The 14,959-nt window shown below is 36.9% G+C and overlaps 1 protein-coding gene across 2 annotated transcripts in view; it reads left to right on the top strand.

Moving 5' to 3' along the window:
• The window catches only part of MLLT10 (MLLT10 histone lysine methyltransferase DOT1L cofactor), a 123,884-nt gene that overhangs the window by 86,367 nt on the left and 22,558 nt on the right, over positions 1-14,959 (top strand). For both annotated transcript variants that reach the window (XM_054273641.1, XM_054273640.1), the window contains exon 11: positions 5,292-5,470. In XM_054273641.1, the coding sequence (XP_054129616.1) occupies positions 5,292-5,470 (179 nt within the window). The remainder of the gene's footprint in view (positions 1-5,291; positions 5,471-14,959) is intronic.

Raw genomic sequence — 14,959 nt, 5'->3', positions numbered from 1 at the left:
AATCAAGTGTAAAATACCATTGTTCACTCTAGCAGGTGGGACTAGCTGAACACAGCAGACAATGTCAGTAGCACATGGGTTGCTTCTGATCCTTCACCCCACCCTGTTGTTGAACACATTTCTGATTGATTATAGATAATTGTACAATCAGGGGTATGACCATAGGGATGGGAGTAGACAGAAGAGAGTACCTGAATATCTTGTGCTGGCTGAGTTGCCAAGGATTTGGGGTTAATTGTAATGGAGTTTGATAGCAAACTTCAGGTCTTTACTGTAAATGTAGCTTATATGATCATGGATTCACCATACATATATGTCATATTGCTGTGCTGGATTGTGTTCCTCAGTTATGTCCAGGTTCTTGTCAAGTATTTTGGTCTTTGACTATAAATCCACTCTACAGAGTATTCTCAAAGGGAATAGTTGTGGCAGTCTGCCTTCTGTCAATAGGTATGAAACTGGAGCAACTGTTTCAAAACAGTTAGAAAACCAGTTTTTGAAAACATGTGCACTTGTACTTTGTATCTTCCCTCCTCCCCTCCACCTCCAGCAGTGTGCATTCTTTGGGTATTTTGAGTCTGTGGGGTTTTTTAACTTCTGCCTCAGTTCTGGAGAGTACTCAGAATGCCCTTTGTGAAAGGAAGCCATTGGCTGTTGATCTGGGACAGGCTGCTGTGCCTCCATCAAAAAAGGATGCCCAGTCACTGAAAGGGAGGGAAGTGTAGCTTGTTTTCCAGCTGCAGATCAGTAACTTTGATTTCTGTGCACCTCTAGAACTGTTACTGCAGAGTCTTGTAGCAGCCTATCTGAAAGTGAACTGTGCCACTTCCCTCATCACCAGCAGGAAAGTAGAGTGATTATTTGGTACTTAGATTTCAGATTTCTTCATGAAGGCAACAGATTGGCCTAGCTTCCAAGCTCATGATCTCATAAATTTAAGTGAATATTGTTGCTGCCTTGGCAGTAGAAGTGCAACTTTCTTCTCCTTTGGCAACTGTAAAAAATTACCCATTTTTATTTGCTTCTGTTTTCCATTAAATTCACTTCAGTTTGTGATCATGTTACAAAATAACATAGAGGGGTACTTCTTCCACTGTTAACATTGTACTGGAACAGAACATGTTCTTTCTTGTGTAATGGAACCTAATCAGTTTTTTGTACATGCTTAGTTACTAATGAATGGACTGCTTCATGCAAAGACACTTTTTCATTTTGCACTGTATAGGAAGTTGCCATGAGTTTAGGGGAGACTTTTTGAGATTACCACACAAAATGAAGGTACTGAAAACGTGTGTATAGCTTCAGTTTGTGTAATGAAGTTCTTATAACTCAAAATTTCCTTGTATTTCTGTGATTTCAGCTATGAGTTCCCTTGAGGCTGTTGTCCAACCCTATGCCCACCTGTCCTCCCCCCAAGTAGGAAGGTTTTGTAGTTCTTTGTAACTTCTGTGGGCCTGCAAGTTTACATTTGAAAAATAATGGCCTATTTGGCCATATTCTTCTTATTCCTGAGTTTTAACAAAATGCTAAGATGAGCCACCTATGACAGATATCTTAGCTAACTTATGCTTTTCAGAATTGTTGTAATAGTTTCAAATTTTTGACCTACAAGAGAAAATACAGCTTTAGGGAGACCATTTTATGAGCTTCCTAAGGAGCAGTCTAGATATTGTCTCTCTTGGTTTCAGCCCCCAGTAAGCTTTAAGTCTGTTGTCCAGTTTACAGAAAAAAAGTCTAAAACATGTATGTTCCTGTAATAGGAATGGATGGTGAATGGGACAAAAGTAACCAAATACTGCCTGTTTTTTCTCTCTTGCTGAACTTGGAAGTCACCAGCATAAAGAAGGGAATGTATGAGAGCTGGATAATGGAGGGGGGGGCTGTAGTACTAGAAAATAAGAAGTGAGGATTTCATAGCTAGATACTGAAATTGTGGTGGGGAAACTTAGTGTATTGATGTCATCTGAGAGATGCCACATTGTGGGAATCCAGGATTTACTCAGTTTTGTTAACTCCTCTGTTCATGGAACTATTTACTTTTGAGATTTTGAATAAAACCACTAAAATTGTTCTGTGTGCTACCTGGTATATATTGCTAGTTTTGATTTGAGGCTATTTTGCTTTTCACTATTCTTGAAGTGCTTTTGTATCCTCTGATACTGAGTTTTTTATTGATGGTGCATAAAAAAAGCATATTTTTCAGTCTATATTATCTGATGTGTTCCCTCCTCTGTGGTAGTACCTTTCTGTGCTAAGCAGGCAGTTATTTTTTGGCCAGAAATACTTTTTCTTTTTCAGTTGCCTTTTTGTTAAGCCTTTCGAGCCAGCAGTGTAGGCTACATGTGCATTTTATCTGTTGGAACCTGCAGTCTGTGTTCTGCAGCTGTGTTAGTGGTGTGACACACAGTCAGACTTCACCTGAACACTGTGAGGTGTCCATTTCCACCTGGAGCTGAGGAGCTGTGTTCTGGTTAATGCTGAAGATGGTATTTGGCCGTGCTGTTCATGCTGCTGGCAAATTACACAATGCCATCCATCACCAGTTACAGCTCTTTGGCTTTTCACTAATACGGGAAGGACTTCAAGGTGGTTGGTTTGTTTTAAACATGAATGTAGTTTACAGAGATTTGCTCAGGTTTTTGTTATCATTCCTTCCTGATCCAGAAAATTATTTATCTCTCCCCAAACCCCAAAGGACAACTTAATATGTTAGAGACATTTCAAATGTGTATTGTCTTGGCTTTCTAGTATGATATACACATAGTTTTTATACAGGTATTTTTGAAAAGGTGTGAAAATCAATGATTTTTTTCAATGTTCATCTTACAGATCTTATTTGAATACTGCATGGAGTAGTATCTTGGTTGCATGACTAGTTTCAGAAGGTGCATGTCCTTTATGTGTTAAGTAAGGGATTGCTAAATGGAAATACTTATCCCAAAAAGAGTGTGCTGATAGGTCATATTTGTCTTGTATGTTGCAACAGCAACAAGTAGTGTTTTTAATATTACTGCAACAACTGGCAACAAGTATTAGCTTACCTCATTCCACTGGCAAACTAGTTTGCTGCTTTTGTTTTCAAATATTCTTTTGCCTGTGATTTCATAACTATCTGCTTGTATTCCTGAATTTTATTTTTAAGAGGAAGAATAAACCTTATTATTAAAATAGAAGCAGCAGAAGCACTGCAGTTATTAAATATGTAAGACTTTTAAAAATTAAGACTTTAAAAAAATTATAATAGCTTTAAAATTTTGGAGTTGTTTTCCCTTTCTGGCAAAATATCCTTAATTTTTAGTACTTGTCTCTCACCAAAAATTTTGTTTTCTCCTCTCATTGCTGTTGATGTTTTATGAGAGTGATAGTGTTTGTGGTGATGAGCTCTTATGGTTTACTCAAAGGTGCTGTGATATTTCATTATTTTTAAATTTTATGGTTCCTTAAGCCTGATAATCCATGAAAATCTTGTATTTTCAGGAAGGTTTGTATATTTAATTGTTTTACTGCATTCAAGAAACAAAGGGTTAAATCTCATCCTTTTTATTAGTTTGAAATTACTGATTAAAAGCAAATTGAAAAAACTTTTGAGGACCTGGGTTATATTTCAGTTTTTGTGATTGTAATTACGTCACATTTAAGAGTAGACTCAGTAGCAAGGCCGTTTGTTAATCATGGTCATTTTGGTGGTGTGTAGGGATGAATTAGAGCAGAATCCATAAAATGTGCTGTCTAGTTAGATGATCCAGCTAGAACTGGAAAAGGATCATAGCAAAGGGAACACTTCAAGGATCTTAACTGCTAATAAGGCTGTACCTGTAGGCTTTGGGGATGGTGACCACAAAAAGCCAAGGAGAGGGGGAGGTGTGCTAAATGGAAAAAGATACGAAGGTTAGTAGGAAAGCAGAGCAGGTGTGGAGTTTCTCTATGATAAAGAGACTGGGGAGAAGATAAGTCACAAACCTTGGTGAGGCAGGAAAGAAGTGTTGTCCCGATGTCTCTTCAGTTGCTTTTTCATATCTTCTTTCTCTAGTGGGTCTGGCTGATTTTCTCTTCCATTTTTCTTGACAGTTAATAGAGTCAGGGAGTTTAAGATGCATCAGTGTTTGCATATTATGTGTGGGTTTGGATGATGTTAGCCTCCCTTGACTGCCTGTGCTCAGAGGGATATCTGGGTGGCGAGTGGTGTTTTAACATTGCGTATCTTCTTATTGTCACTGCCTTCTTCAAATCATTATTTGTATGAGTGACAAACTAGCTCCACCCTTTGCCTTCTAACTGGCATTTCAGTTCTGTTGCTTTTTTTGATCTAACCATGTTCATTCTACTTCTGTTTACTCCCTGTGGCACTCTTCCTCTAACTGCAGTTCAGTGCTACCATGCTTGATATTCCTTGGCCAGCTGACAGCTCACTTATCTAATGCACGTGGAGCCTAACGGTTTCATAGACAGGTACTACTTCTTGTCCTGGGCTTCTGGTCAGTAGGGTTTTTTTTCCCAACCTCTATAATGAACTTTACCCTGCATGTAGATGAACAGAAGTAATGGCTTCACAGAGGGGTGTGAACTCTTCCTGTTTAAATTGCTAACTTACGACTCTGACTAATTTTAACGTGTTTAGTCGTTTATTTGTTGGCTGTTCTAGCAGAAATGTTAGTTGAGCATTCGTATAGATCATGGATGGAATTACAGTTCGTGAATAAATGAAATACCACCAGTTCTATTGGCAAATCTGAGTACCTTGTCCTCAGACTTGCTGTCAATATTTTTCTGAAAAAGCACAAGCAATCCTTAGTTGCCAAAATTACAGTTTTGAACAAATGTATGTTGTTTAGTAACATTTACTTTAAAGTTAAAAAGTATTTTTTTCCATTTGTATGGTGTGTGTACAGTTATATAGCATAATACTTCATTCTTTAGTTAACGGTAATACATTGAAAGAACAAACTCTGATAGCAGACTCAGCTGAAGGCAGGCATTTTAGCAAAAAATTCTGCCACTGTTAATATTTGAGCAGTTTGTAACACACATAAATATTTGATTTATCACATATGTTTTACAAAAAACTTAAAAGTGAATCAATCTGTGTTCCCTGAACTGTAGAATGTTAAATGATGAGAGCACTTTTATTAATCAGCATGGTTAGAATTTCTACACAGGAGATTTCTGCATTACGTATTAAGTGATCTTGTTTGTCTTGATTAATTTTCTACTGCATATTTACATGGTTGCTAGTAAACAGAGGGAGGGGGAGAGAGAGAGATGCATGTAATCGTTTTTGTAATTTTTTTCAGGTATTTTTAGCAGCAATGATGTAGCAGTATCATTTCCAAATGCAGTATCTGGCTCAGGATCTAGCACTCCCGTTTCCAGTTCTCATTTACCTCAGCAGGCTTCAGGCCACTTGCAGCAAGTGGGAGCTCTATCACCTTCAACTGCGCCTTCTATAACTACTGTTGTTGCTGCAACTCAGGTAAACCATCACAAGAGTTTAAGATAGAAAACCATGTTACTGACCTGCTTAATTTCAATGTTAAAAGAAACAGTAATTTATTTGGAAAATAGGTTAATAAACATTATATGTGTTATGAAATGTTGTAGTGGCTGGAAGTTCCCCATAGTATCACATAGTCTTAATTTGTAGAGCACATAGATTTTTTTAAATGTAGTCTGAGGAAGTGCTTATTAATAATAACTTTATTATGACTAGTAGTATAAATGCTGGTTGCAGTTCATCAGTGTTCTAACTAATGTTTAATCAGAACATAAGAAAGGATTTTGATAAGTAAAATATGTAAAGTTTTCAGTTTTCTATGCAAAAATGATGGTATCAGTTAAAGAGTGCTTTGTTTGGAAGATTTAACAAATTTAACAGCTAGGCTAGCCCTGGCAAAGAGATGGCCAAGGCTGACATCTTGGTAACAAATGAATCTTGACATATATGTTATAATTTTATATTTGAAAAGTCATGCAAATGAAGATCAATAGTTCATGTTTGATGGTGAAGGAATAATGGAGGCATGGGAGAAGTGCAGAAGGATGGCATAGTTGAAGTAATAAACCAGAAAAAATACCTTTATGATAGTTTTTTGCATGAATTTAAGTTGGACAAGATTACATTTATCAAGCTAAGAGAATATGAAGTTATAGTTGCAGAAAATCACCATGATTACTGTTGAAGTACTAAGGAATACTACAATATACATAGTGATTTTATACTCCTTGTTTCTTGCATTTTTCGTTTCCTGATGGGGATCTCTCTTAGAATGAATGTATCAAATATATATCTTTGTGTACTTGTAAGCAATGAACTTGTAAGTTATCTGCAGTGATCTAAGGTAGTGGGTAGAAACATGAAAAAAATCAAGCTTAGTGTGTGTATGTGTGCACAAACAGGTGTTTATAAGTGTACGGATAGCAAAAATGCTATGTGAAGAACAACACAGATTACATTGCAATATCAAATAGCAATTTGTTCTTGTAGGTGGCAGTTCCTATTTTTACAGAATTCTTCTGGACTGGTTTTCTAAAGAAATAGGGTGGTTTCACCCAAAATTGAGTGGTATCTCTTTTGCACAAATTGATAGAAACTACTTTAAAGAAATGAATTAAAAATTTGGTACTTTAGGAAATTCTCCTTTTTTTAAAATTTCAATAGATCATTACACACTCTAACTCACTGACAACACTTAAATTGAACAGTTTGGAGTTTGGGTGAGGGATTGTGTCATAGTTTAGTAGGAGGTTAAAAGTTTTTAAAAAACCCCAAATAAGTCAATGGTCAGTTTTCACAGAGGAGAGGTTTGCCATCAGAGTCTTGGGAAGACTCAGCCTTTTGTACAGCTCGATGTATTCAGAAATGGTCTGGGGAAAGGAGGAGGAGGAGCACACACCAAGTTTGCTGATTATGCTGGGTTATGCAGTGGGCCATTATGAAGATCAGCTGTCACAAATTGCTGAAAGACCTCACCAGCCTGTGTTGACAAGGTGGTAAGAGGGCAAATAAAATCAATGTTAAAGGGAAAGGACGGTTTCTATTCAAAGCAGATATGGTACATGCCAAAAGAGGTACAAGAAGAGCCATGGCAGTGAACAATGGCAAAGAACAGCTTTATAAGGAGTGAGTAAATAGTGAGGGACTCGTGGCCTCAAAAAGAGACACTGAGATGGGATACGACAAAGGTCTGTAAAATCAACTGACATGGAGAAGTTAAATAAGCAAGGGCTGTGCACCACCACTTCTGTTTGTTAACCTCTGTCAGAAGAAAAACAGATTGAAAAAGCAATTGGACAAAACCTGTATTTTATGAGTCAGGAAGAGAAAGACCATAGTATTTTTTTTCCTCATATTGTCACACAAAGAGAGGTATACCCTAGAAAATGGACCTCCTCTTACTGTTTAGCTGAACTAGAGAGCCCTCCATAGGTTAACTGCTTAAAATTCCTGTCCTTCCTTCGCCTTTGTTTCTTGTGAGTTGCCTTGGGGGCTTTTTTCTTTTTCATCCCCAAAGAAGCAAAGGAGTTGTGTGTCTTGCCTCACTACCAAACTTGTTTTCAAGTGGTCATAGATTTACTTGTCATGATCTTATTCTCAGGTACTACCATTTAAAGAGCCTTGGGTTTGAGATACACAGGGAGATTGAAATAGTGAGTTTTGGTTGACAGCTGTAAAGGTGAACTCCTGTATTTGAATTAACAAAGTCCTCCACTGCTTCAGTGAGCCTGCTTTCAGTGCATATAACGTTCACACTACCTTGGAGAGATCCAGTCAGGAGACCCTAGTTTTGCCATGCAGTTGTTCTTCACTTGAAGGAACCGGTTTTTTAAAATTTTTTTTTTTTTTTTTTAAATCTTCCCCTACCCCTCATCCCCTTCCCATTTAGCGTAAATGACTGATTAAATGTCAGGGGTTAGGGTTTACCTACTTAGTTCTGCAAAGTTCCATCAGAGTGCTGTCTGCTTGCTGGGCTCTTGTGGATGTATTCTCATTGTTTGTCCAGCTCTTGACCATGGAAGTCTTCAAATAAGAGGGTGCTGGCATGTTTCTTGTGTAGTGTTCTGATGAAAAGAAAACCATCATCTGAGGTTATAAGCTAAGGTAAGCTTGTACCTCTGTAGCAGGTAAAAAGTAATAGTTTAAAAGTTAGGTTTTACTGAAACTATTAGTTAAGAGAGCAAGTTATGACCAAATCTTGTCTACTCACTTACTCAGTTATGTTAACAGATGGGCTCTTGGAATAGTAGTAAAACTTGGAGTAGCCTCAAATATGTGCTACTAAGGTACATCCCGTAAGATTTCAGCTGTTTTTTTAGATCTCTGTTGGACATTTGTAATTATGATTTTGGGGACATCATAAATTTGTCAATATTGGAAGGAATTTTTTACATGTCTCTTTTTTTAAAGGATGTTAAGAAATTCTAAAGAGAAGGTCATTGGAAAAAATATGTTCCCATAGAACATTTTTATCACGTCCATTGTCCCTTCCGAAGATCCTTTGGCTTTACTTCCATTAGGAGCAATACAAAAGCCCCCAGGATTTTCTTTAGCATTCATATAAATGAAGGAATGGAGGTGGTTATCCTCCTTTGTCTGATCCAGCTTCTAGGGGGAGATAAGGCTTATTTTCTTAGGTAGATTTGGAGTTACTTGTTAACGACAGAGGAATGTGAAAGCTAAGGAATCCTGAGGTCTTTTCTGAATGTAGGGCATGTGATGTTTCAGATGCATCTGCCCTGTGGTTTTTATTTTCTCATTTTCTGAATTAACCTAGTCCCTAATTTTGGATCTCTGTATTCCCCTGCTTGTTCTCCAAATTACTAGTCTATACTATTTTTAGCTTCCTTTTTTAGTGTTTTTTTTCCTTGTCATAGTTTAAGTCTGCTCATCATTTTGCATGCTATCAAGGGAACTTTCTTGTCCTTTTTATTTTATATTCTGGCACTCATGGGAAAATAAATGAAAAGATAGGAAATAGGAACTCTATTCTTAGTTTTTGTTCCTTTCAACAGAGAAGTTAGGAACAGTTTTGGGAGCAATCTTACTTATACCTTCCACAGAAGGAGTGGAATTGTGAAGGAACTTAATAGTACATCTTAAACAAGTAGATGTTCCTTTGCTGAAAACTCAAGTTGAGAGGGGTTTTTGCAAGTCTGCAGGAGGGGGGTTTGGGCATTTTCATGGGACAATAAAATGCACCTACCTGATTGATACTGCTTCCATGTTTACAGTTGTAAGCTCAAATTATGGGTGCTGCATTCTTCAATTTGGGATGGCCAAGGAGGATACTCCTTTGGCCACTTTTGTTTCCCATTCTTGTTCAGAGAAACACCCTGTTTCCTGCTGGTTTAGATTTGTGGTTCTTTAAAAATGTAATATGCAGCACAAAGTAAACGTGAGGAAGGAAAGAAGGAAATTTTCAGCTTAAGCATCTGGAGTCTGCTAGAGCTGGGCAGACCTGCAGTGTTTTAAGGGACGGTTCTGAGCCATCCTGCCTGTGGATACTCTAGAAAATGGCTGGTCTATCAGCTATCAGTGTTTAATCAAATTTTCTTTGGGGAGTAGAAAAAATACATGGAGAAGAAAGCCAAGCTGTCCTGAGTTCTAGGACTTTAGTGTGTCACAAATGTGACCTACATTAGGTGGTTGGCTGCTTGAGTTTCCTGCTCTGCTCCCAAAGATGCACATCTCAACTGTATGTAAACTAAGAGTTGGTGTAATACTTCTGTAGTCACCTTTAGATCAGAACATCTTAAAACTGGAGACTTTGACACAACATCAACAAACTAATTTAAGCAATAATCCTTTTTTTTTGCAGTGCAAAGTAAATTAGTGTAATTATATTAAACTGCATTAGACATGTAATCAGATGATTTTTAGAACTTAAGAAGAACTTTACTCTTTGCATATTTTTCAGGACATCTTTTGAAGTCTGTTCCTTAACATAGAAATCATTGAGATACCGAATACCATAAGAGCTCTTAGGAAGTCCAGAGTGCAGATAGTAAAGATTTCTGCTCCATATTTGGTGTGTGCCTTGTTGGGAAACCTCTCACCTCTTAGTAGGTAGTCATTAAGGTAAAGCATAGACAGCAATTATGACAATATGTTAATATATTCCAAAATTTCTCCAAAACAAGTAAGTTAGTTCATTTCTTAAGTTCAGTTTATACATTGTCATACAGTGTGTTGTTAATTTGGGGAGGGGGTGTTGTTTGTTGGAGGTTTGGTGTTTTTTTGGGTGTTTTAGTTTTTTGTTTTGTTTTGTTTATATTACCTTTGATATGAGTGATAATTAAAAAGAGACGAATAAAACATCTGGAGATAATGATGTTGCGTGGTTTAAGCAGCATGCTTCCAGAAAAAGGAAATTAGATCCTTACTGTGGTACTAGACTTCTCTAATCAATAGAAATGCTGGATACATGAGAACCAATTAACATATTTTATGTTCCTGTCAAAACACTTGATGCTAAAGTCTCTTTTGAAAGAGGCTCCTACCTTACTAGGTCAAAGGTAAAATATCAACACGGATCACAGGCTCTTTGGATTCTGAAATTATTTGGTTTTCCTTATAACTTACCCAAAAGGTACAAGAGGAAGTCTCAGCACATCCAGAACAAAAAGGAATCATTTTTAACAAAGTATGTTGCTTGTCTTTGGGACTCATTGCCACAGGAAATCGCCAGTGCTTCTAGATTTGGAAAGTGTGCTAAATGCATCCTTCACTATGTTGTACACTGAGGGGTTTGATATTGTGGGGTAGGATGTCAGTGCAAAACAGAGGCTTTCCTTCCAAACCTACTCAATCATATTTCTGTCACAGCCCCTTAAATTTCAGTCTTGCAAAATGAAAATGGGGAAGAACTGCACTAGTAAAAGTTTTTCCATCAAAATTGTCTTGTTTCTCACTTAAAAGCTGTTTTAATTTTTATCTACTTTCTTAATGGGTACAAAGCTAATTTTCTTTTCATGCAGTCTGAGGATTTTTGGGGTGGGGGAGGAGAAGAGTAGCAAGGAGGAAGAATTTACAGCCAGAGGGAAAATTCCTTCTAACATGTGACTCAACTAGAAGAACAAAGGAATCATAGTTGCAAGTAATCTAGTATTTAGCCCAATGAAAATCTTGTTTTCCTCTTGCTTCAGAAAGCTTGTCTTCATGTGGGCTTGTGCAGCGTGGAGGTGCTCTGAAAGGCAGTGCAGGGTTTTGCACAGTGCCGCATGCTGAGACAACTGCATCAATGTTTCGCTCTAGCAATAAATGTTTTCTGCCTTCAAGCTGAAGCTTATTTAACTTGGCTTATCTGGTGCTGCTGTAGCAACCATCAGTCTCCAGGCAACTGAGGCACATTGACCTCTTCGTTGAACTGAGTGTAGCACTACTTCAATTTAGCAGCCTGAGACAATAATAATGGTGGTGAATGTAAAAAGTGTGAAATGTTCTAGTTTGCATGCAATGGAAATAATAAAACTATTTAGATGAAACAATGTTTAGGTCTTACTTGAGAAAGATTTCAGTTATGCATGGTGTGTGTTTGTTGCAAGCAGAGTTGGTTGATGAGGCGGTGGCTTATAGGCCTTGTGTAAATGTTGAGAATCTTGCAAGCATTTTTGCACAGCAGCAATTCTACTACTGAAGGTGTTTGTTTCATCACCTAAATAGCAAAGACTGTTGATATTTAGATAGTTAAAATGTCCATGCTTGTGAATAAGTGGCTGATTCTTTATTATTACACTTTTTGAAATTACAGATTATCTTGAAAGTAGTTACTTTTCTCTCAGATCTCAGAATTATTTGCCGTATTGCAAGTGTCTTGCTTTCTTTGGAATACTGGCATGAAGAAAATAGATTCCTCTGGATATACTGAGTTTGTTTCTTAAGAAGGTAGTTTCAATGAGAGTGAAGTTAAGATTCCTCGTACATAGATTAAAGTTCTCAAGTAAAAGAGATTCTTGGGCAAGATACTGCTTCCATGTCCATGTACAGCACATACAGTTTAAGTGCTGTGAAGACAGAGGGAGATGGAAAGGATAGAGCAACCAGCTTAAGGTGAAAGGGCTTTGTGTTGAAATGATGACTCTGTTTTCAGTTAGGCTTGTGAAGGAATCCCAGGGTCTTATCTCTACAAAGCCTCCTTTAAAAAACAAACTCAAACCTGAAACAAAACCCCCAAACAAAAAAAACCTAACAAAACAAAAAGACCTCTTAATGAGGTAGCATTCTAGTAAGTTTTTGTAAGTCTCTTTTTTATGTCTGGTATATAAATAAATAGATCTTAATTGGTTAAAAATTTATCTGATATCTGGGTAGTCAACATGAAAGAGAGGAGCAAAGTAGTAGTTGAGGTTATAGTGTTTTCACATTACTGGAAGATAGGCCTTCTATCCATGTGGTTTTTAATGACTTTATGTGCCCTTGTTTTACACTGGGCAGAGGTATAAATTAGTTTCCGTAGGTGTGCCATTAATTTTTCATTTTGCCTTTCAAATCCCACTGTGTTTCCCAGTTGTATTCATTCATGCCTGTCTTGGAAAATACTTGACTGCTGGTGTTTGAAGGTTAGATGGTTTCATTTAATTGAAGGATTTATTTGTATGTTTAATCAAAACAATTGATTCTCAAGGACAGTATTTGATTATTAGCTTGTTCATAAGCTAGAGTCTTCATTACCGCTAGAAGTTCAAAGGATTTATTTTTGCTGCAGACAGAAAAACTACTAGTAATGTGAATATTTTATGCAAAGAATGATGTCACAAATACAGTTTTCCTGACAAATTTAAATTATGACAATCTGTACACTTGAAATTAATGTTCTTTTTGAATGAAAAGTTGATCTTTTCTTCTAAGATATCATAAACCCTTTTCCTGATTTTATTTTAACATTTCCTACCTCCTAATTATACTCTCCAGTTAATTTTTTTATTTCAGCCAGGTGGCAAAAACATTTTTTGTGCAATTGGACCTTGGTTATCTGTTTTTAAAAATCCCCAAACTTTAAGGGCTTCAGAGTGCTTGGATTGTAATGGTGGCAGTATGTGAGGGCTATCTTTTCAATTTCAGTGTTGCTTTCATAGAATGAATGTGTAAAAAACTACAGTGGATGTTTGGGTTTGATTTGCATTGGTGATTGTGAAAGCAGGTGAGGTGAAGTTTGTTGTAAAAATTCACTTTGATTTCAGTCATCAGTAGTGCTGTAGGTTGTTTCAGTCAAGTGGTAAATATTGTTTATTTTAAATTTAGCTATGTTCAACTTAAGACAGCCAAAGCATGTATTAAAATATGTAAATCAAAGTATCATTTTAATTAAAATATATGAATAGTAATTATCATACTACAGATTAATATTGTTTTTTATTGTGCTAGTTGTTTGGAAAAGTCAGATGATAATTTTTCAGAAGAAATTTGGGAACTGTATTTTATTAAGGATTTTCTGTGTTGTCTTCCATCTGTGTTTCTTGGCATATAGGAGAATAAACAGGAATTTAGATTTTTGATTTTCCATTTGAAACAAGGTGATGATAAGCATTCTAAGATTTCTAAGCAAATTCTGTATTTGTGGTGAAAATCTTCAAGGGTTACATTGCAGGAAGGGTTGCATGAGAAAATGTCCACGTGGCAGGACCCCTCTGTGCTGCTGTGCTGTGACCACCCTTGGGTCGGGGTGCTTTGCCATCCCAAGGGGCAGCTGGCAATTCACAGGAGGGAGTGATGAGGGGCATTGGTGGGTGCCTCACCTCTCCTCCATGCAGTTAGAGGTTGTACCACAAGTTCTGAAAGAATAAAAGAAAGCAATAGCATGTTCTTCCCATTGCCTTCAACACCCAAGCAAAAGCCTTAAAAAATCTAGGGATAAAAATAGTATTTCTTCACTTGCCCAGGTTAAGGTAGGAAACACAAGGCAAGGTTGCTTCTGCTGCTGTCACTTGATGGGGAGCTCTTTTCACCTCTCAAGAAAATAAAATAATTGTTATATATGCACATTATAAATGTTTTATTATAATTATGTATCTAGAATTAGTATATGTTCATATTTAAACTCATTTAATTTCAATGCAGGTTTTAAGTAATTAATTGTTCAGATAAATGTTGCTTGCCAAAGACCAAAATGCATCAGCTTAAGATATCTTCTAGATGAAGTAAACTGATGCTAGCACTTGGTCCTGTGCTTGAATTTCCTTCCGTACTTCATGAAGCTAGACATGCATGGAGAGTGCTTGTAACATCTCAGAAGGGTAGCAGAGCAGCTTGCAGAAAATTGAACTTTAAATTTCATTTGCATCAAGATTTTTTATATGATTTCAGTAGCAGTTGGCCATAAGTAGGTAATGGTATCTCTAATGCTTTTTATTTCTTGACTCTGTATTAGTAGGAGCAAGGGGTAGTTCTGCACTTCATATCACAGCATCATGCTGTGATGAATAACCTGGTATGATTGGTAAATGGTGTGACCCCAACCACAGGAACAATGACGTGTTTTTATGTTAAACAAGAAGTAAAATTAACCTTTGAAATTATTTTTGACAAAATACTGGCGGAAATAGGTAATTAGGTAATGTGTCACTAATTGTAAAGCATTATATGATATAACACAAAGCTACAATATGGCAATGACAGTTTTTAAAGCAGAGGGGAAAAGGGCTGTTGATTGGATATAAACTGATTAAGAAGCTGTCTTAGAATTGGTTGTTCTGGCCATCCTTGTTGCCCTATCACGAAAGGAAGAGAGTTCAGTAATGGTTTAACTACAATTAAATCCCTCCCCTTTCTTTGTGGAAACTCAACTGTAGGCATTTCAGCATTAGTCTAAACAATGGTTTTGAATATGTTAAGCCTCTAACAATTAGGGAGCAGTTTGGGGCATTGAATAATGTGGAATGATGCAATTGAACCTGACAGCTTCAACAGTCAGCCTACTCATGGGACCCAAAAGTTGTTCACACTTGGTTTCATCTCTCATCACACGCT

The sequence above is a fragment of the Melozone crissalis genome, unplaced genomic scaffold (genome assembly GCF_028551555.1).
Source record: "Melozone crissalis strain CALT ecotype California unplaced genomic scaffold, PUWL_Pcris_2 ptg000016l_1, whole genome shotgun sequence".
Taxonomy (NCBI): Eukaryota; Metazoa; Chordata; class Aves; order Passeriformes; family Passerellidae; genus Melozone; species Melozone crissalis.
The sequence above is the reverse complement of the archived record's forward strand: the minus strand, read 5'-3'. Positions and strand labels throughout refer to the sequence as shown.